The sequence below is a fragment of the Epargyreus clarus genome, unplaced genomic scaffold, assembly GCF_041222505.1.
Source record: "Epargyreus clarus isolate Ecla_fem2 unplaced genomic scaffold, WU_Ecla_fem_2.2 ptg000024l, whole genome shotgun sequence".
Lineage (NCBI taxonomy): Eukaryota > Metazoa > Arthropoda > Insecta > Lepidoptera > Hesperiidae > Epargyreus > Epargyreus clarus.
Window position 1 is genome coordinate 5,346,539 of NW_027332231.1, and position 23,456 is coordinate 5,369,994.

At 36.1% G+C, this 23,456-nt stretch overlaps 3 protein-coding genes across 4 annotated transcripts in view; 2 read left to right on the forward strand and 1 right to left on the reverse strand.

Moving 5' to 3' along the window:
* The window catches only part of Sema1a (semaphorin 1a), a 490,410-nt gene that overhangs the window by 198,499 nt on the left and 268,455 nt on the right, over positions 1-23,456 (reverse strand). The window lies entirely within an intron of this gene.
* Positions 8,453-10,050, forward strand: LOC140752446 (cilia- and flagella-associated protein 20). Its single transcript, XM_083059021.1, has one exon. It carries the CDS (start codon positions 8,733-8,735, stop codon positions 9,834-9,836), a length of 1,104 nt encoding a protein of 367 aa, XP_082915147.1. The 5' UTR covers positions 8,453-8,732; the 3' UTR covers positions 9,837-10,050.
* On the forward strand, positions 10,419-11,524 carry LOC140752351 (cilia- and flagella-associated protein 20). Its single transcript, XM_083059020.1, has one exon. The coding sequence runs from the start codon at positions 10,504-10,506 to the stop codon at positions 11,425-11,427; it is 924 nt and encodes a 307-aa protein (XP_082915146.1). The 5' UTR covers positions 10,419-10,503; the 3' UTR covers positions 11,428-11,524.

Below are 23,456 nucleotides of genomic sequence, written 5' to 3' on the forward strand. Positions count from 1 at the left end.
AAGGGACAATACCTCGATAACGTAACAAAGAACTTCCTGAACGCCCTTCATATATCACAGTCTTGAATTGGAAACCATCAGATTACTTAAAGGGCCCGACACACTTAGCCCGGATTATCCCTAGTAATGACCGCTTTGGATACTTTACTTAAAACGAACCCCATAAACGGAAGCCTTTTTGACCATTTAAAATTCGATGAAGATTTAAACGACACAAAAACAATATTATTACAAAAAACAGAGTGATTAAAGATATATCTTATTGCACTCCTTTTTTTTGTTGACGAGGGGAAAACCTTCAAAAGGTACCCGGTGCCGTGGGAGCGACCGTGAGAGCCCCCGGTGGCCGTCCTCAGCGTTACTAAGAGGACTCCGGGATGTCCTCGGAACCCAACCGGAGGCCTCAGAACGCGTTGCCCCTTCGGGCTTCGCCCAGATGAGCTTCAGGGCTCGCCACACCGTTTGGTGTTTACGACGCTATGCGAGCACACATACCGCCGTACTTGGGGTCGCTTGCTAGACGTTTCGATGCGATATATAGCTCCAGCTCCTACGATTTAGATTAATCCAAAGATATAATGTATATGAGGTATATGTTAAATTCCGTCAAGCCACCCAGCGAGGTTGACTATGGTCTAATCCCTCTCGTTCTGAGAGGAATCCTGTGCCCAGTAAGATGGTGATGATGATGATGATTTACTTGGTGTACTTGTTCCAAGGTTTTACTATTACTTTTGCCAATAAATGTTTTCCTAGAAGTTAAGTTGTAGTTTAGAAGAGTACTACCAAATAAAAGTTAAATCATATTATGTGTAACCAACGAATATTGCTTTGCTTTTGAGTACGGATATCGAAATTGACGTAGTCAATGAGCAGGCCAACAGATCATGTTTATGTAGTGCTGCCTGACAGTATGCATTGCGGCCTAATTTACCATGTATCTTTTCTACAATCAATTTTTACCCTTCAAACCAGAAATCGACTTTGCCATATGCCTGATTTGTAGAGTTCTACAATTAAACCTGACATTTCAGATTGCTTTTTTATAGTGTTAATAGTTTCAAAATAAAAAAAGCTGTAACGTACGAACACACAGTCACACTATTACATTTGGGTAGGGCGCCCTAAACTGCATCAACTACTTGAGGACAATATCTAAAAACAATAGCTACTTATACGTAAAACAAAGTCTGCATTAAACCTTCAAGCCACGGCTTCATAAACCTTAAGTGTGAATAAAAGCGTATAATGGCTCGAAGGGTGTTTACTACCACCACTTAGTACCACTAATGGACCATGCGCCCTTTATTGTTGAAAATTGCAGTACGCCATGAACATATATCAACCCCCATTTTTTGGGAACGTGAGATGGGTGTAAAGAGCACATTTGGGTAAATGCACTTCTTCATAAAGCGACTGCCAAGTTTTAATTTACACTTCTCTATATGACTGCTTGTGATATGACGATGAATGTCAAAGGAATAATTTTCATAATTGGTTGACTTATTTACTATATATATATGGTGATGATACAAATCTTATTGGATTTCATATTAGTAGGAGCCTACGACTTTGTCGGCTTAGTATTTGAAAAAATGATAGGACTCAAAATTATTGATGTGGATTGACTATACATTAATATTGTTGTCCCTGTAGTACTGGGACCAGAATAGGGCTACGGTATCCCCTACCTGTCGTAAGACGCGACTAAAAGGGGCTTTCGGGGTTGCGGGCGGCAAGAGTGGGAGCTCAAACCGTCCAGCAAGCGAACCCGGGAAGGACAGCGGTTTGTGTGGTCGCATATCGCTGTAATCACCAGGGGATGTGAGAGGAGCGTAAATTGCTCCCCCAGGGCAGAGCCCGATAGAAGGGCATCGCGTTAGGAGGACTCCAGTTGTGTTCCGTTGGAGATCCCGCAGTTCTCCACCAAACGCTGAGGACGGCCACCGGGGGGGTTTTAGTGCGGTAAAAAATCCCACATAACCCGGCGTCGCTCCCATGGCGTCGGGTACCTTTTGAAGGTTTCCCCCTCGTCAACAAAAAAAAAAGGCTATACATTAAAATACATTTGTGACTAGACTAGAGTCCAAATTTGAATTACATATAAGCGGCAGTGATTCTTTACCATTAGATGGACTGCATGCGTATTACATTAAAAATAAATAATAGTTTAAAAAAACTAAAAAAATACACTTTTTATAGAAAATCCAACTAAATAAATAATAGTTTAAAAAAACTAAAAAAATACACTTTTTATAGAAAATCCAACTAAAAAATAGAAAATATTTTTTTTTTTTATTTGAATTAAGAATAGTGTAAATAAGATAAAAATATTTTTTATTGTAAAAAAAGCGTGGGGTGCTAGGTGTCAATAGTTATAAATATTTTATTGATAGATATTGAGTAGAAGGATTATCATTTTGATAATATCTTAAAAAGCACCCCACGCTTTTTTTACAATAAAAAATATTTTTACCTTATTTACACTATTCTTAATTCAAATTTAAAAAAAAATATTTTCTATTTTTTAGTTGGATTTTCTATAAAAAGTGTATTTTTTTAGTTTTTTTAAACTATTATTTATTTTTCATTTTTTAGTGATTATTTTAGCGATTATTTTAAAGATTATTACGTAGCGTATTATCAAGTTTATCTTTCGAATCAGCATCAGCACCTTTGCTTAGCAGTGCAAAAATGAATATTGGGTCATTGTTTAACACAGCTGTATGAAGTGGTGTTTTACATTGGTGTTTATTTTTATTGTTAACGTGAAAATCCCAGAGGAGTTGTTGAATGACATCCGAATTGCCAATGCTAACTGCTTTCTTTCATAATTTATGCCATATCCCAGGTCCTCTATCTTGGATAAAAGTAATCACGGAAAAAGGATGATAGAGCATCTTTTAAAAACAGGCGCTGATGGCAATACTCAAGAGAAAAACGGTCAACTGCTTTACATCTAGCCATTTCAAAAGGACGTCGTCCAATCATCGATTTAATATTACAGCATAATGATGTTAATATCAAAAATAATTCTAGAATTTCTTCTCTTTGTGTTGCTGCTGCCTGCAGAGATTTTAAAACTGTTAGTAGTTTAATTAATTTTACAGCTCGAGTTAATAATATAAGTTGTGACTATGACGATGAGCTGAAATCATATATGCCTTTACATTTGGCAGCAAGAAATGGAAACAATGAAATAGTGGAAATCTTGTTAAAGGAAGGTGCAGATGTTGAAGTGCCATTCAGCATAAGGATGATGAGACACCGCTTCATGATGCTATTAACAACGGACGCGTCGAAGTTGAGGTCAGGTCAGGTCAGGTCAGGTCAGGTCAGGTCAGGTCAGGTCAGGTCAGGTCAGGTCAGGTCAGGTTAGGTGATCGGCGCGCCTGGTAGATTCCTTTATTGGTCTTAACGCAGACCTTCCGGGTCTCAGGAAAACAAAAATGGCTGATCCTGATTATCCTAGTAAGGATAACGGGTCAGAATGTTTAAAATATTGAATTGTCATCGGTCCTTAATAAGTATGCCAAATTTCAAGTTAATCCGACGTTTTGAAGGGAGTTAAAATCATGTTCAAAGATTCCGTTACATACTAACATACCAACATACCAACATACATACGTCTGAAGCTAATAAAAGCGTATTAATATATATTTTTAATGCATAACAATTTATACAATTGACGATCCGCATAGCGGAGCGGTTACTATACCAGTCTGATGCACCGACGGTTTTGGGTTCGATCGTCGGTCAGGCACATGTCTGAATGATAAATTACGAATTAAGGTATCTGTTCTGCATCTGGGTGTTTGTGTGCTTGTCTGTGTGTCCAACACCGACACAAGGAATCAAGTGTAAAAAGATTTTATAATTCCCACCAGAGATTAGAGCAGGGCACGATAAAATTTGTCCCCGTCTACATATCGCTGAAAACCCTTACACGAGCCATTAAATTCACTAACAATTATACGAAGGATTTCCTACGGTTCTTCACATATCATTAACTTTTTACACAGCGACGCGCCCCTAACGAATATCCTTAAAACTGGTTAATGATAGACTTTGTGAACATAATTTTACACTGGAAATGGGGCACATTTTAAAATTTTCGTAAGCACATAAGCTGGTTGAAAGGTTAAATCTCACGGTAATTACTCTCATAGATTAAGTTGAATAGCTTTAAAATGTACGTCTTTAAGTATTAGAATATAAATAAAATGATGTACCTATGTAGTGCTAAAGTATTAAAGTTTCCTTCATGATATTAGATACGAGTAATGATCATTTTTAATGAATCCATCCATGAAAAATTAAATATTTTTAATTGAAATGCTAAAGTCAGTTATGTACTCTAAAGTAAAAATTATAATCTTATAGTAGTCTACATTTTACTGATTAATAAATAGTTCAATTAATTTTTGTTGTTGATATTTTTATATTTTTATTACATTTATTTTATTAGTAATAGAAGTTTTACTTAATTATTACATATATTTCTTGATGGTAAAGGTTTGCAACTTCCTTATCGTTGCATTAAGTCTAGATATCTTTATTTCAGCATACATTGGCACGATACGTGAACCTACTCATAAAATCTTGGCATGTTTTCGAAAGTCCGGCTATAATCTATAGAAATCTTATGGCATGAACAAAATTTATGTAACAATAAATCTGAAATTATAGTTTTTTGGCAAGCGTTGCCGTAACTTATATGTAGCTTGTTATATTCGGGGACAAACAGACAGATAGATAAAGAATTAAAAATATTTTTTCGGCTAATAAAATGACCTTTAGAAACACGCAAAATATTGTGTCTTTACAAAACAAAATTTATCGACAAAACCAGTATATATTTTGCATTCGTTTCTCTTATTAATAGTAAAATGCAACCAAAAACAATGGCAGCATAAAACAGAAATACATGTTACTTATCTAATCTATTCAATATCTAAGCTGACAGACCGGCAATACAATGCTCTATAGATTTCGCTTAAACTAAATGGTCCATTGAAGTTAAGACACCTAATGTCCACATTCAAGTCCACACTCGTACGTTAGACTGGCGAATAGGATATTAGCTCCCATAAATTTATTACCCTTCGCTGGCACTAGTTTAAGCTTATCGATCGACTAGCAACGAATCGGTCGACTTATACCGCATTTTCATCATAATGGCGTAACAACATCGATCCTGTTTCGCTGAGGACACGATTGCAATTTATTCCATGTCGTCGGGGACAAACAGTGTCGTCCTAATCGACGTTCTAGATTTACGATACTTGTAGTCGAGCGGCGGATTAAAAAGGGCAACGAGAAAGAGATATATGTCTTTATTTCTATGGGCCGGTCGCCATGAATGTGAGAGCGTAAATGAACCGGAATTCGGGGCTCACGACGCGCTCCCTCGGATCCAACGCGTCCTTATTTAACTGAATACAGCGGAAAGAGAACAATGTACCCGAAAATTGCCGGTCTCGTACCAAAGGTTTTTACATTAGCCGGCGATTAATCTCTGTCACTATTTTTATGTTAACTACTTCTTGGTCCGACAAATGTTTTAGCTCCGTGTAGGAGGCCCGTTTAATTATCCACATTCCGGCTGGACAAATTGTTCGCTGGCTGCCGGCCCCGGATATTAATTTCGATACATTGTCCCCGTGCCCGGCTTTGAAGCGACGCCGATTATTTCCGACTGGGCGCAAAACGCGACTTAAGCGCTGCTGTCGGCGACTCAAATTTTTGTAAAAGAATTTCAGTGAAATTCCGGCCCGTTGAAGACCCGGCGGAATTATAATTCCACGTACAAAACGAATAGGAACTTGCAAATAAACAGTGTTTATTACGGCGCCGTTAGCGTCAAAGATATTTCTAGAGTAATCTGACAAACGAGGCAGCGAAAGCTGGCGACGGTGCCGCTGCGGTGCGAAAATTCTACAGCGAACGGCCCCGCTGAGATATGTTTTAGATAAAGATTATTTATACAGTGTCTTATTTTACAAATCCAATTTCCGCGTGAAAACACGGGCTGGTTGTAAATAACGCAGACAAAGCTTTGCCGGAATCGCGTACCGTTCGATACATTATGCAGACCACGCTTCGTTGCGCCGAGCAATGAGCTCTGTAAATATACCAAGCACATCTGAAACGTTACTTTTTTATAAGACTGTAGCAAACGAATATACAGTCAATCTGATGGGATGTTACCACTACTGCCCATCGCCGTCTAGAACCAATTTCATAAAGAACAGGGTCTACGTGATATCGATCACGGATAAATTCTCACTCTTGAAGACCAATGTCCGTTATTAATAGTCAATCTATATATTGTTTTACTTTCCAAAGATCGATATTTTACAATTTTTGTCTCCAGAAAATGTCAAATATTGATATTTGTTATGTAGAAACTAGATATATTAAGTATTTTATTAATGACGGGCACGATATGGTTGCCTCAGGTGTGAGTTATCATCTTCGACCAAAACTCCAGTACTACCTCACACTAAAATAAATGTAGCGCTACTACCTACCATTGAACCATACTTTCTACCTCCATACAAACATTATTAGCAATTTTTTCACATTTATCGCTTTTGACTTTACATAGTTTTGCGCAGTTTAAAACTTTCCTCTAGTTCAACAGGCTTAATGAGTTAATTTCTGCTCTAACACGCGGTCGGTTGGAATTTCAAACAAAAGGATTGCAAGGATCAATAGTTTCGCTCCTTTTGTTGTGAACTAGCCCGTGGTTAACTATTATGTGGTTAGTATTTATTCAAGCTATTTCTAACCTGATGCTATTTATTACGTCTTATTAACGTTAATTACTTCTATACATTATATTAGAGATGAGTCGTGATTTCGCATACAAATTTGTAAGCAGGATTTTTTTCTAGGACCGAAGCAGCAAACGAGAGTGCGGTCTACTTGATGGTACTCGTATATGGTCATAGTATTGTTGGTCTATATGAATTTTGTTCCATATATCCAAACATATAGACCAAAGTCTACTCGAAGTAAATTAAAGATGCGTTGTCCTGATTACTCCTAATTGCGTACTCCTGATTGCTAAGATTTAATGTAATAATAAGTTTTAAATTTGGATTATTAGTCACCAAATATTAATACTATGTATATTTAAAAATTACATTGAGTTCCAAGGACAGCAACAGAAATAATGCGATAACGCTGATATCCCATTTCCGAACGTCGTTAGTACATTATCGGCAACATGTTTTCTATGTCATTAATTTTGAAGAATTGTGCCGATATCTTAACTACGGCGCTCCCCTAAGTTATAAAAAACAGAATGGCGCAGAACGAGCACAGCGCGCAAAAACACGAATATTTGCACCGAAACGAACCGCATCAGTACCCTTAGTATGAGTTTTTACGTTTTGACAAAAATACCGAAACGAACCGCATCAGTACCCTTAATATTTTTACGTTTTGACAAAAGTGACTGTTTTTGTTTTTGTTTAGGTATTTCCCATATAATTCCAATCAGCTCTTATACAATCCGCTAGAGGCGCTGATGGGAAATGTATGGGAAAATACATAAACTAATACCAAAACAGTCATTTTTGTAAAAACATAAAAACTCATACTAAGGGTACAGTTGATCGAAAACCGTACAGGGACCCTTATCGTTACAGTCAAAAGGCACTATTTCATTTTCTTCTGTACTCGTTACACTTTTTTGGTGACTGTCTCTGGGGCACGGGGCATAGAGGAAAAGTCGTGATTTAGAGACGACAAAAATGTTATTTTCGTTACCCTGTGTGAGCGTTGCTTGTGGGCTCGCGTGACATATTTTTCTAGTGTCGAGGATGACAAATGGGAAGATAAATCACAACGAAAGCCAGCTTTTCTTTTAAAAGTTTTGTTTCTACGTATTCGCTGGAAGTTTTTCTGTTATGTCTGACAGTCTCATTTATTCTGTTGCTATTTAGTTATCTGTGGTATGTATCCTGTCAGTGTATAAATAAAATGTTCTTCATGATAAGTTTGTTGTTTTATTTAGTCTAAGGATTACTTTATGTCTACATTAAGTAATTGCCGTACAAAACCTTTTTGTGCGGGCCACTTAATTGGTATTTGTTTTATTTAAAGAGGATCAGTAAGATATCGTGGTGTTCGTTTGTTAGATAATGATTTTCGTTAGTTTCTATATTAACTAAGCCTGGTTCAATTAAGGTATTTGAGCAATTAGGTAAAATATATGCAAAATATATAAATTATATTTTATTTTTTCTTTTTACAATTATAATGAAACTTACAGAAAATTAAAAGAAATAAATTAAACTATAAGTATAAAATAACTTATTTACAAAATTTACATATATACAAAAATGAAAAACAAAAATATAAAAACAAAAACACTACCATAAAAAATTGTCACCATCACCATCACTTTTTATTTTTTTGTGTCACATCTATATAGGTACGATATGTAATTAAATATATCATAACAAGATAAAACGATTCGTAGGAGTTTATAAAATTATGTGAATGTTACCCCAATAACAACTATATAGAACTTTTTACTTTAAAAGATTTTTGAAATAAAACTGGCATCCGCAGAATATTGGCCTCCTTTTTACTTTGCTTTTATTTGAAGTCTTCAAATATACACTGCATGTTATTGAAATGTCAGATGTGAATTAAGAATATTCTTCGGCAATATTGAAAACGTTGCAATAAAAACGAAATAGTTATAAAACTAGAAAATGTACAGAAACGCTTATCAACGTGGATTACTAACGATATTTTTCAGCGTTGGATCAAAGCCTCTAGCTATATGGGATGTAACTGCCCAAGATGGTTATGTTACGAGATTTTTAGACCAAGACATAAAGTCAATGGTTCTAGAAATAGGTGGAACTAACGTAAGCACAACTTATATAACCTGTCCGAAAGGGAACGTGGTTTTAGGAATAACGATGCCATTCCTAGTCATGATTGTGAAGAATTTGAAAAAGTATTTCTCCTTCGAAGTTACCATTCTAGACGAAACTTCCACGAGGCGCCGATTCCGTGTGTCGAATTTCCAAAGCACTACTCAGATATTGCCTTTGTGTACCGTAATGCCTATAGCACTCTCTGACGGATGGAACCAAATCCAATTCAATCTTGCAGAGTTTACTCGTCGTGCTTATAAAAAGCAATTTGTTGAAGTACAAAAAGTTAAAATTAACGCAAACATACGCTTGAGGCGAATTTATTTTACGGAACGATTAATACCAGAAGAAGAGTTAGCACCGGAATATAAATTGTATTTTCCATTAGCGTCCAAAATAACTAAAGACAAGAAGACACTAACACAAAATATCGCTGACAAAGAAAACATTAGACCATCTACTTCACGACATCAAATTAAAGCGGGCGATGCAGCCCCCATAGAAGAAAAACCTAAAAGTGAAATAAAATTTCTCAAGCCCAGCTCTAAAACTTCCATCCATTCTATTAAGAAAGTCGGTTCTCTAGAGTCTAGAAAATCTAAGGTTAATGACGAAATCGTTCCAAAAGGAGTACCGCCGGAGGGTCCTGAGAATGCCCCTGATAAAACTGAAGAGGTTACCGACAAGGCCGAAGCAACTGAAGCACAGCCCAGTGGTGAAGAGAATAAAGAGGAGGAAGCACCTGCAGAGATTGAAGCGCCACAAGAAATAACGGAAGCTCCCACAGAGGCTACAGAGTCGGCTACAGAGTCAGCGCCTGCAGAGGCACCTCTTGAAGAGCCAGCTCCTGCAGAGTCAGCGCCTGCAGACGCACCTCCTGAAGAACCAGCTCCTGCAGAGGCAGCGCCAGCAGCAGAAGCCACATCCGTATAAGCACAACCAGAACCAGCAGCTAAATCCGCCCCAGCGGAAGACGCACAGTGATAAAATATTTCAAATGCGTAATTTATTTGTTATGTTCATACTACGAGTAAGCAAAAAAAGCTCAGTTTTTTACGTATTTAACAATGATACCACACACATATTAACAACTCAAGTTGAACAGTTTTATCTTTTAATTGATAAGTTAATGTAGTAATTTAACAAAATAAAGTTATAAGATGTATACACAAATGTGTTTTAAGGAGAATTACTATTAATTTATTTGCGTTAAAAATCAAGAGCACGATAAAACCAAAATGACAATTATTTATTATCTCTTTTTATTTATTTTATTTCCCTCCATAATAGTGTATACAATTATAATAAAATAGTATATAAAAATGTTATTTCTTAAATTACAATTATTAAATCATAAATATAAATATTTAACGCGTAATATTTAGTATTCTTAATAAAAGGCTTGATATCAAATCTAATGTAAATATTTTGAATTATTTGCAACCTTAAAACTTGTTCAATAATTACACAATTTATAACTGGCCAAATTAGTTTATTTGTGTCCAACGACGTGAATATTGACATCCACGTCAAATGAAAACTTACCCAACCGATCAGTAAATAAATAAATTCGAATACTTTATAATCCAGTCAACGGATAATGTTTAAAAATACATACCAAAGCGGACTTCTATCAATATTCTATAGCTGTGGATCAAATCCCTTAGCAATATGGGATATGGAGGTACAAAATGGTCATATAAAACGAATAACAGATAACGAAGTCAATTCCATAGTTCTTGAAATTGTAAGTACGAATGTTGCAACTACTTACATATCATGCCCGAAGAGGAACCAAGTTCTGGGAATTCGATTGCCTTTTCTGGTTATGATCGTAAAGAATTTGAAAAGATACTTTTCATTTGAAATTACTATCCTCGACGACAAAAATATGCGGAGGAGGTTCAGAATTTCCAATTTCCAGTCCACTACGAAAATCAAACCATTTTGTACGAGCATGCCTATTGGTCTTTCGGGAGGATGGAATCAAATACAATTTAATCTCGCAGACTTTACAAGACGGGCGTACGGGACTCAATTTATAGAAACACTTCGTGTTCAAATTCACGCTAACGCTCGTTTACGTAGGATCTACTTTAGTGAGCGTTTGTTTACTGAAGAAGAATTACCACAAGATTATAAGCTGTATTTGCCCTTGGATCATAAACAGAAGAAAGTAAAGGGGAAGAAGGAGGAAGCTAAAAAAGGAGCTGAGCCTGTTCCAAAACCCCCGCAGGCTGAAGCTCCGGAACCTCCTAAACCTGAACCTGAGTTAGTCAAAGAAGAGGTTGCGAGTAAGCCAAGCGCGGCGACCGTTACCCCTGTATCTACAGAAGTGGCTGAAGAAAAGCCACCAGAAGTAGAGGAAGTAGCTCCCGAGCCAGAAGAAAGTAAACTTGAGGAACTTGCTGCGGAGCCTACAGAAGAAATCTCCCCAGAGGGTCCAGAAGAAGTAACTGAAGGTCCTCTCGAGGATCAAGGGCCGGAGGAGCCACCCGCTGAAGAAGTTCAGGAAGAAAAGTAAATCTAACAATAACAATCATTTCGATAACTTTATATTTTCTTTTACGAATTTAATTTCTATTATTACTATAGCTAGAAATATATTGATGCCTTGCTTATTTTGTTCCTTATTCCTTATTTATTATAAATTACCTATGTTTTGAATGTTTTAATCTTTATTGAGCTAACCAGAAGTTTAGACATCACCTCAACACCTCAATATTAATCGATTAATTCTAAAGATAAGTTATCTATACGTACTAGGCCTACAATATATGTGAAATTTTGCAATGTGAATGAGATTGCATAACAATGTTACTTATAAAAACAGTACTAAATAACATTTCATTATAAATGTAAGCTTCTTGTTACCAAGCGACAGATGTCGCTGTTTTTAGCATAAATTAATAATTAATTTGGAAGGCTCCTTTACTTTTCACTTTATTCTAATAGCATCTGTGACAAACTACAGATTGAAGACTTTTTCCTTCATTTATCTATCGTTAGAAATCAAATGGTTATACTTAGGAAGGGTAATTTGGTAAGGCAGGCATATCTAACTTAGTTTTCAAGTATAGACACACATCTGTGGTCGACCACAAGTACCCCAATTCTATCTGTGGTTGATATCAGAAGTGTCCATGGGTCGCTGTCCTCTTGGACACTTACATATGGTCTAAGATCCGAAGCTAAATCGAACTGGACCGAGCTGATAATAGAATGAAACTCATTTTATAATGAAATTAGTACATTGGGTAATACATTAAAAATGGGTTTGCTAAAAAAATCCTGGACAGGATAATTTTAATTATTTTTTGAAAAATTAAAATTTAATTGAAAATTAAATTTTGCAACATCAAGATAATAAGAAAATTCTATTCTGAGTGAATGTTGGCTTTGGGTTGCCTATTATTTACGTGGACGAACTACTGGGTTGTCAGGTATAAACAGGTATTTCGCTGGCAACTACTTTCACTCATGATGATAATAGATAAAATTTTATATCAGTAGAAGCGCTGTTTTATTGTGAACACGTTGATATAGGGTTGTCTGCAAAATGAAAATTAATTTTTCAAAAAATAATTAAAATTATCCTGTCCAGGATTTTTTTAGCAAACCCATTTTTAATGTATTACCCAATGTACTAATTTCGTTATAAAATGAGTTTCATTCTATTATCAGCTCGGTCCAGTTCGACTTAGCTTCGGATCTTCTACTAATACCATGGTGACCTCAGGATAAGCTAACTGTAGTAGGTAAGATGTAATATGTTGCGGGCGGCAAGAGTGGGAGCTCAAACCGTCCAGCAAGCGACCCCGGGAAGGACAGCGGTTTGTGTGGTCGCATATAAGTCGCATATCATATCATACCAGGGGATGTGAGAGGAGCGTAAATTGCTCCCCTCAGGGCAGAGCCCGATAGAAGGGCATCGCGTTAGGAGGACTCCGGTTGTGTTCTGTTGGAGATCCCGGAGTTCTCCACCAAACGCTGAGGACGGCCACCGGGGGGATGCGGTAAAAGTCCCACATAACCCGGCGTCAATCCCATGGCGTCGGGTACCTTTTAAAGGTTTCCCCCTTGTCAACAACAAAAAAAAAGGTAAGATGTAATATTGAAGTACCAAAGGAGTATACAGACCACCTGATGGTAAGTAACTATTGTCGCTCATGGACATCTATGATAAACCCAAGGTAATAAGTGCTTTTATCATAGGTTAAGTTTTGCTTAAAACAGTTTTTGCTTTTTTTTTCAGCTTTATAAATTCGTTTTATTTTACATACTGATATCACAGCAGCCTCTTATCAGCGTATTTTAACGGCGCGCTAGGAGTCAGCGCTAGAACAAAATCCTGACGCCGCGCTCTAGCGCCGAGTTGTGTTGTACTGAGTTACTACTGAGCGGTCACACAGAGCGTGTACGCGTCCGCTTGTCGCGGCGCTCGGCGTTCTTGTCGCCGGGCGTTGTATTTTTTTACAGATTTGCGTACAAGCGTCATTGTATTGAAAAAAATTACGCATGGGTGTATAAGTACGCGCGTATGCGTACGCGCTCTGTGTGACCGCTTACTAGTAAGTCAGTACATTACAACTCAGCGGCGTCAGGATTTACTATTAGCGCTAACGCCCTAACGCGGCGCTAGAATACGCGCTCCGTGTGGCCAGGCCTTTAATCAATTTTGACTGAGGAAGCTTTAAACTCTGCCGCGGAATTAAAAATCCGTGGGTACTATTTCAATTAAAAATATAATAAAATCTGGACTGTTGCCCAAAAACCGTAAGAGTCGTCATTAAAAATTTAAGAGCACAAATGAAAAATTTAACTAAAGTAGGTATGCATTTAAAATTCAAGACAATATACATAACCGTATTAATTTTAACGAGCGGAAACGGTGTTTCAAAACCTTTGTGTAGAGGCTGCAGCTGAATTTTTACCTGAAAAGAGAAAATTGAAGATTAAATACGGATTATATTAAACCTATTTTCTTGCACATGGTAATGGTTATGAAATCAAAACTGTTTCTCAGAATTGCAAAGTTCTATGAACGTTATTTGAAATTATGAGTCATCTGGAGGCACGGTAGTGCCTCCGCCAAGTCGAGCCAAATTTATTTTTATTTTTATAAATATGTATTTATCCCTTGTAGTTCATAATTCTACCCTTTGGGAAAAATACTATCTGCCTACAAAGTCTTATTTATATTCAGATTTCAACTTTCGTCAAAATCAGTTAAGTCACTGACCAAATTAGCAGAAGGCTGCGTTACAGCAGATTTTGGCATTAAAAATTACCAGCCGATTTAATATAATTTGTTTATACATGTACTAGTATATACTTTTAAGAACCAATTGTTGTAGTTCATATTGTATTTTTTTATTTCTGAAACGATCAATATCAAAGTCTATATTCAAACTGTACGTACGTACATATCTTCAGCTCACATATTGCTTTCACATATGAAGATCCCTTTTTAGTCTGACTCAGAGCGGGTCAATTGCTCCCGAAATTGAATAAAAATATTGAAATGTCTACCAAGAGACCTGCTTCCAAAATCTCGACCTCTATTGCTTCTTTTATTACGTTGGATAAGAAAGAGGGTGTCTTTAAATATGTAAACAAGAGCTCCATTGGGCGCCTTTCTTTGCAAAACAGGCATATTCAGCTTTCAAATAATGAATGTTTTAAGGAACTAGTGAAACTATGATAAAAGGCGACCCATACCCGCTTTAATGTAAGAAATTGAAAGGAATCCTCTTTACGAGTGGATATCCATTATTATATTTCTTTTTGCTTAATTTCTTAATGTAATAGGGCTTTTACCCGAATTCTCTGAAACCTTTTTTGATATGTTTATTATTTTATAGAGAACGGATTTCAATTTAGGTACTTACGGATAATACGATGGGTTTCGAGTGCATTTAGAATGGTGAATATAAATGTAAAGGGTGAGTAGAATGTAAGATTTATATGTATTAGAATAAGTACTAAACAGAAATTCCATGCCATGTGGTCATCAGGTATCAATTCTAAATAGAATGTATAGTTTTAGCGATAGGTTTATTTCTTTTCTTAAGGACTAGCTTATAATGTTTTTTTAAAAGTACCGTCCTTACGATAGCCTATAAATGTTAACATAATAGTGTAAACATACTTCAATAAGGCAAACATTGTGTGGTGGTGGTATGTACCAGGCGAATGACTATTATGACTACAAACTTCATATAGTTTTTACTTAGTTATAAAAAAATCTAATTTGCGTATTAATAATATTTAGTTAGCATTGTGTATTATTTACGACTTTACATTGTTTAAAATACAAGACCGCACGTTTTGTACCTTATTTATACAATACATCGTATATCGTAGCTATTGGATCAGATTGTTTATTTTTATAACGAATGAATACATAATAAATATCGCTGGTTTCATATAATGCAACCGAACCGCATACAGTCATCTTTCGCCATATTCCCACACTATAAGCGCTGGCAATAAGCTAGTCTGGCGTAGCGAGCTATAAATCACGTAGCAATCAGGCGGTTTCGGCGTAGCGCTACGAAACAGGCTGATAGCGGGAAAGCGTATTAAAATTCAGTATGAGCAGACTTCATAAATTGGGGATGGTCGACATACAAGTTTGTAATATCGTCGGCGTTTATGGACTATTTTCGTTAATCCTTTTTTCGAAAAGGGTATAACCATAAAAAGGATAAATGCTAGCGACGTAACTCCAGTGTAGTTTTTATACAGATGGTGAGTCCGGTCACATACGAGTGCCAAAAATTATGCTTCTTACTGAAAAATTAATCGATTATTTTAATGTTCCTGTTTTCGTATGCAAAATGTAATACTTGATAATGCACCGAAAAAATATTCACCATGTAAAAAATCTTTGGCAATAAGCTAATTTGACGTAGCGAGCTATAAATCTCGTAGCAAACGAGGATTTACTATAGCGCTACGAAATAGACGCTACGAAATGACTACATTATTGAGTCTATGTTTTTAATGTTATAAATTTTTATCAAAGGTTAGAGCTATGGTTATTTTGAAAATAGGGCATTTTGTGGTTTCACTGGGGTGATATCACTGGAATTTCTGCCATATTTAAACTGTTAGAGTATTGTAGATATCAAACATGTTTAAACGCCCAAAACATACATTTTTTTACAGACATAACGATCAAAGTAGGGTGTAGTTTATCTGACGATAAGTGGTCGATGCATTTTAGACGTCTATAACTGACTTCATATTTAACAATTCTAGCTCAAGCCGATCACAGATAGGTTGCCACTGACGAGTAAGTTAGTCTCCTTATATATCTGCCAGTATCCATTCCCTTCCACCGAAAGATATGAACTGATTAACATCAGAAATAGGAGTCGTTATTTATAAAACTCAATGTATTGAACCCTCAATTCGCTTTTCACTTACGCCAAATGTAGCTCGAGTCAAGCCAACAGATCGCTCAGTTGGCTTCCGTAATATTAAATGTTTAATTAAGTACCGCATTATTTAGCTAGGGCAAAAATTATTTTGGAAAAATATTAATGATACTGTAGACAGGTAATTTATCAACGATGTTAATATAATTAATAAGAATGTATACGAAATACATACTAACTTCCATACATAGTACTATATAAGTATTTTTCTTTCTTTAACACACATTATTCCTGTAGTTAATTGTAATTGTCTTTAAACATTTGTCAGTCCGTAGGTGACCTTGCTTTTTTTTTGTAATATAAGAGTAGCAGACGAGCATGTAGTCCACCTGATGGTAAGTGGCTACTGCCGCCCATGGACATCTGTAATCAACCCCAGATAGGATTAGATATTCCTACCTGAGGTCGGCCACAGATGCGCCGCTACCCCTGAGGACTAAGCTGGAACGCCTCGGAAAAGTCTGTCTCCCTTACCACACCCTTTAAACCGGAACACAGCAGCGCTTAACATTGCTGTTATTAGGTAGAAATAGGTGTGGCGGTGGTGCCGCCGGAGTCGAACCACAAAGGGTTCTACCACCTTCAAACGTAAACAGTAAACGTCACGTAAAATTGTGGGAGGTTTTGCTTGACTATTACTTAAATACAAACAAAGAAGGCATTTAACTTAGTTCTCAAGGATAGCAGCTACGTATCTGTGGCCGACCTTAGGTAAAACTCCTATTGTATCTGAGTTTGTGTACTGTACCCTTACCATGAGTTTTTACGTTTTGACAAATATGACTGTTTTGTTTTTTGGTAACGTATTTGCCCATACAAATTCTTATCAGCGCCCCTAGCGGATTGTATCAGAATTATAGTGTCAGTGTAACATTAAATGTCTAAATTGACAAAATAGCGCTTTATCTTTTGTCTCTCTTTTTTGTGAACATGTGAGGCAGACAAAACGATTTGAGCACTTACTTATTGTGACGTTTACTCAGTCTACTGAAGCAAACGGAACAGAATAATGGATTGAGTAAACGTAACGTATTTTGTGGGAGGTTTTGAAAACTCATGGTAAGGGTACTGATCTAGTCTAGTCGGTCTAGAGGTCTAGGTCTAGGTCTAGGAGAGTCTAGGTCTAGAGTCGCAGAGACCATTTACGGTTATGCGGAGGTGATGCATACTCGTTAACTTCAACATTTTATGAAAAACTAAAGTGGAAATGTTACCCATAAACGTGGAAGCCACAACATATAACCCAAATAGATATTCCAAACAATCTGACCGAACGTAAAACAATTTGCCCAGAGTCCGGCGTAGTCCTCTCACGCCGCCTAATTTTTGAAGTTGTAAAATTTACTACAAAGGGAGTATAATCCATCCGAAGTACGGTCCAAGACGTACGTGCTTGGGTTCCACAATAATTTACAGTCAGCAAGAAAGGCACAAAGGATATCCTTGCTGATACGTGGTCGTGTAGCGTCTATTTTGGAATGATACTTGTGTCGTTATGTGCTGTTGTGTTATGTTCATGTCCGGGTTCGATTCCAGGTCAGACATATTAAAATGAATTTTGAGTTCTGTCCTGGGTTTTAGTGTGTGCGTATTAGTATTTGCGTTAGAAAATCCTAGCGTGAGGTAACGACTGTAATAAGCGTTATTTTAGCATTCTGATTATTGTTTTGATTTATAAATAAATTTTAGACAGGAAAAGTGTCTTATCAACTAATATATAAAAGAGTTAGCTGCATATTTGACTTTAAAAGTTAAAAATGTATGTGATCGGTTAGATATGTTTTTTTTATTAATATAGGAGTAGCAGACGAGCACGCAGTCCACCTGATGGTAAGTGGCTACTGCCATGAACATCTGTAATCAACCCCAGATAGGATTAGGTATTCCTACCTGAGGTCGGCCACAGATGCGCCGCTACCTGAGTACTAAGCTGAAACGTCTCGGAAAAGTCCTTCTAAAATCTTAAAAAACAACATTTCACACAATATTCAGTTCTTCTAAAAGGATAATACAAACAATCAACATAAGAAAACAGTTTTACATTTCGTTTGTACAATTTCCGTACTGTTCTTACAAATAAAATCTAAGATAAAAATCACTTTTTAAATCACAGACAGGCGCTACAATTTTATTTATTTTTATAAACAGACATGGAACCGTAAACCGGGCATTTACGTCACGTAACATGATAAAAGTTGGTCCTTTGTAAATTTATTTGGTGTCGGTACCGCAACACTTACCCAAATTAAAGGAGTGGTGTACTTGTGGATGCAGATTTAATTACCGCTGTGGCTGAGGTCTGCGGCGGATAGTTGTGTAGGGAATAAAATAACCTTTGGCGAAAATGTTCTGTAAATCGTGTATTTTTGAAAATTTTGTAAGAAACAGGTAGTCTCCCAGCCTATGGATATAGCCTATTGATTTCGTATTTATTGTATAAGTGAATATTAATGGATATTTTCTAAACAGGTGTATGTTTGACTAGCTTCTAAATATAAGACGCGTAAAGTTATAATTGCAAGATTTACGATTTGTCATTTTATTTCACAAGGTTCATGTTCATGTTGTAATTGGCAAATTTACTAAGCACAAGCAAATATAAATTATATGTAAAATGTCGTTATTTAGAATAGTTATTTGGTAAATAAGACCAACTATGCATACAATAGTAGAGCAGCAGTTGTTGTTAGTTGAGATAGTCATGAGTGTAAAATCATTATAAAAACAGAAAGTATATTAAAATAAAAGAATAAGGAAGATGCTATACAGAAAAAGCGAGCCACAAAAAAGTAGTGCAAAATCACCGACAATGTTTACGATAAAGGCGTCTCGGCATTAATGAAGTCGCGATAAATAACAGCGGCGCATAAATGTAAGTCGTTTACACATTTCATCTTTAAAAATATGAACAGACTATCTTCACGGTACATAAAACGGGTTATTTTACGTGCCCAGGGCGGTAATATTTTAAAAGGCTGAACCGGACGGCGCTGCGGACGCCCGATAAGGTGCCCTATCGGTTATTTACTGACCTCAAACACCGCTTTTTAACTGTATACCTTCAAGTCTCCGTTTTGATAATCCCTTTAAAGTTAAGGAATTTAAGCGGAAACGGTTAATTTTAAGTTGTGGTTTTAGGGAGTATATACATATTATAGTTATGTCTATTGATGTAACTATGTCATGGAATAGGTAAAGTTTTATATAAACGGTTTAAGCGATTTTTTAATCAAGCTATTTTAAATGTATTATTTTTTGTATTTGTTATAATTTAGTCATATAAAATAATGTTTGCGTATATTAGATGATGATATGGGCGATTTCCCACCAAATATACGTACACAAGGTAGCTAAGCTTGTGTCAAATCCACTAATCGAATTACTTGATTTTCATTAGACGAATCTTCATTGAATCCCTTATATTTATAAGCACCCTTATAGAATATTGAAAATATGGAGAACTCACGAAACATTACAAAAGTTAACCGAAATTAAGCAAAGAACAATTCCTCATCATCATCAACCCATTATTGTCCCACTGCTGGGCACGGGTCTCCTCTCAGAATGAGAAGGATTAGGCCATAGTCCACCGCGCTGGCCAAGTGCGTATTGGAGGACATTATTAGGTAGCAAAGAAAAATTACTTAATTCATTACTAATATGTATCAATTGGAGGTATTAGGAGATAGACTGCATACTCAGAGGGTTAAAATATATACCATCATACACGTTGGCAGCAAATTGCGAAATAGTCCTTACTTTATAAAATGAATTTCCCCAAATTACATCGGATACTATTCCATGTCATGTATATACGAGTAATGTACATAATATCAGTACAATCGCTGCCTAACTAATAGCATATTTCACTCACCCATTCCCCAAATTAAACTCGAACGAAATGTTGAAAATATCAATTACTCATTCATTTAAAATGTACCCCAACAATTTGAATAATTTATGAATGTGCATATTAATTTTACATTTGTGTGATGTGAGCTCTGATTTCAAATAGGAGGTGTTCATCATAGGTGGTCGGGTTTAATAATGAGGGAGTTTCATATTAGCATGGAAATTTGTTAATGGAGCATTTCGTTTTTATATAATTAAATGTTATTATTAAATTAAGTGTTTTGAATAGTAAGTTTGGTTTTTATTAAATTACGTTTCAATAGCAAGTAGAGTATTATTAATAATTATAGGTTATGGCGCGATAGGTATTTTTTGCAGTTCCAGGTTCAATTCCCCCGTCAGGCGGAAATGATTAAATATGGCGTAGAGGAAATACGAAGGCACAAGAATTTTAAAATAATGATTCTACGATAATAGATTCTTTATTATAAAAGCTAAATAACAAAGCTATCGAAAAAATATGGTTGAAAGAATATATTTCGACTTCCGCATATTTCTAGGGTGGAGAAGTTATGGGTTTCGGTGGAACATATGAAACGGCAAACTTAGTCCTTAGGATTGGCAATGCATCAATACTTAACTTCAGGTACAACCTCTGTTCTATATGGAGTTGGTTATAGATATCTAAATTGCAAGTAAAACTAAATAGAAGCCTCTTAAAGATCATGATAAAATCGTACATAATAAATTTATGTAAGAACAAAGAACTTTTATAAGAAAATGTACTAACACAACTCTACTCACATTATTGTTCTACCAGTCTATACCTATCATTGTTCTTATGACGGCACTGCACTCTTGTTATGGCAGAACGAATGTCATTCTTAATACGACAAATTGGTTCTATTAAGTAAGTGATATAAAAATACCACGTAATATGTTACAGACGGCAAACGAGGCTGCGTTCTGTCAAGAATGTGGAGTTGCTCTTAGGGCTGTCGTCTCTAATGAACGTACTTCATATCTAAGCCAGATGCGCTCAAGTTTTCTGCTTCTTCTGACTTTTATCTGGGCTGCTGTATCTCAAATTGTATGTTTTTCAAGATATGAAATAGTTGTTTTAATTGTTTTGATGTTGTGTGTTATACAGTCTAATTGTTATTATGTTCGTGTTGTGACTTTTATCTGGGACTGGTCTATCTCAAGTTGTAACTACAAAATATAAAACATTTGTTTTTATGTACATATGTCGTGAATATAGTGTAGAGAAATATAGAATATAGAATATAGAATTTTATCTATCATTATAATCTGCTTCCTAGTTACCCTGTTATTTTTATACTACTCTATTATTTCCTACTTTATGTATTCTCTGTATGTATTTGATTATTGTACACATCATAAATAATTTTCACTTAATTAAAAGTCATAATTCTTCTAGACCCGCAACTAAAAACTAATTTCATTATGTACTCCACGCCTGTGTTTTTCTTTCCGATATTATATAAGTACACTTTAGTTGTTTACTAAGACGTCACAAAAGTATCAATAATTATTCAGTAAATTTAATATAGCGTGAACGCTTACTTAATATGTTATTACGTATAATGTATACGAGTTTCGCTCGTAGCGCGTTCCAGCTAAACGTTAGGCCAAACTTAGCCGTTCAATTTGTTGCAAGTTAATAACAAACACGTAAACAAACAATATCAGGCGGCTGACAGTTTAATTTCGCGAATGAATTGTTCTATTTGAGCCACGTCGACTCCAATCGGTCATCCGCAAGCGAGGTTAATGACCCGTTGACGTTTAACCAAATTATGGCGGCGGGATCGCGATAAATGTTACTCTTAATTCTGTGTAGAATAAATGGTTTCATGACGATCAGTTTTTATTAGTATTTTTGGATATTTTTTGTTACTTTTGAAGCCAGATTGTAGAATATTATAAGCTGTTATCATCAAGTTATTGCGGTTATTAAATGAGAGAGCATTTTATAACAATGAATACAAAAATAAACTACATTTTTATGAGTATCTGAGTTTTTCAATATTAATAATCTTATTATCTTCTTTTACACGTATCCCTAAGCCGCATCTTCTCTATAGTTAAACGCCGTGACAACCAGTGGTAGTTATTTGTAGTTCTAAGATTTAAAAAAATGTACAAAAATCTTGACAAAGTCTCTAGAGCCCTTTATGTTAAATCTCTGTTTTCGATAGAGATTCAGTTACTTCATCTGCGAGCGAAATAAATGCTTCCCATTCCCTCCTTATCACACATTGGAGCGAATCGGAGCATTCCTTTGTTGTAAATTAAGCTGCAATTAGTCAGGGCGGGTGGACGCGTGATTTATGCGTGTTTTCACGGAAACTGCCCCCAACTAATGTTATCGTCCACGCAACGGCCCTTGTAATAACTTCTACTGCGATTGGGGCCAATTTCAGCTATCCTTTTGGATGATTTGACTTTTTTTAGTAATACAGAAGAAGCAAATGAACATGTAGTTTACCTGATGCGATGTGGCTACTGCAGCCCGAGGACATGTGTAATCAACTCTCGATACTTAAGATTTCTTCCTGAGATCGATCACAGAAGTGTTTATACCTTTGAGGACTAAGTTGGAATGCTTCGACAATGTATGTTTCCCTTACAACACCGGTAAAACCAGAACACTGCAGCGCTTAACATTGCTGTTATTAGATAGAAATAGATGTGGCCGTGGTGCCGCCGGACTCGAACCACAAAAGGTTCTACCATTTTCTTTATATGACTTTAGCTATAGAAATATATTTTGGAAAGTGTATTTGTGTGTAGGTGTATTTTGGAAAATGACGAGCTGCCGAAAGTCTACTTATACAACTTACACAAAAGGCATCTTTTTAATTCTACGTAGAGCCCTCAGTATTTTCGGAGTTAAAAGTAGCTGACACTTTTAAAGTTGCTTGAAAGTCAAATTCAGGTCAGTCGCTTTTGAGATACTCGAAAGCTCACAAACAAAATGATAAGAAGTGACTGACAATTTTTTGGTTCGTTTTCGTGGAAATAAGAACGGCTTGAGTATCTTGCACAATTCGGGTTACACTGACGCTTTCTACATAACACTAGGAGTCCCTGTGTCGTGGGTGCCATGGACACACATAGACAAAGACAAACACCCAAACCTAGAAACAGAAATCTAAATTCATCATTCAGTTATCTGTCTTTAGTCTGGCCGGGGATCGAACCCGGGACCATGCACGTCAGACCGGTATGG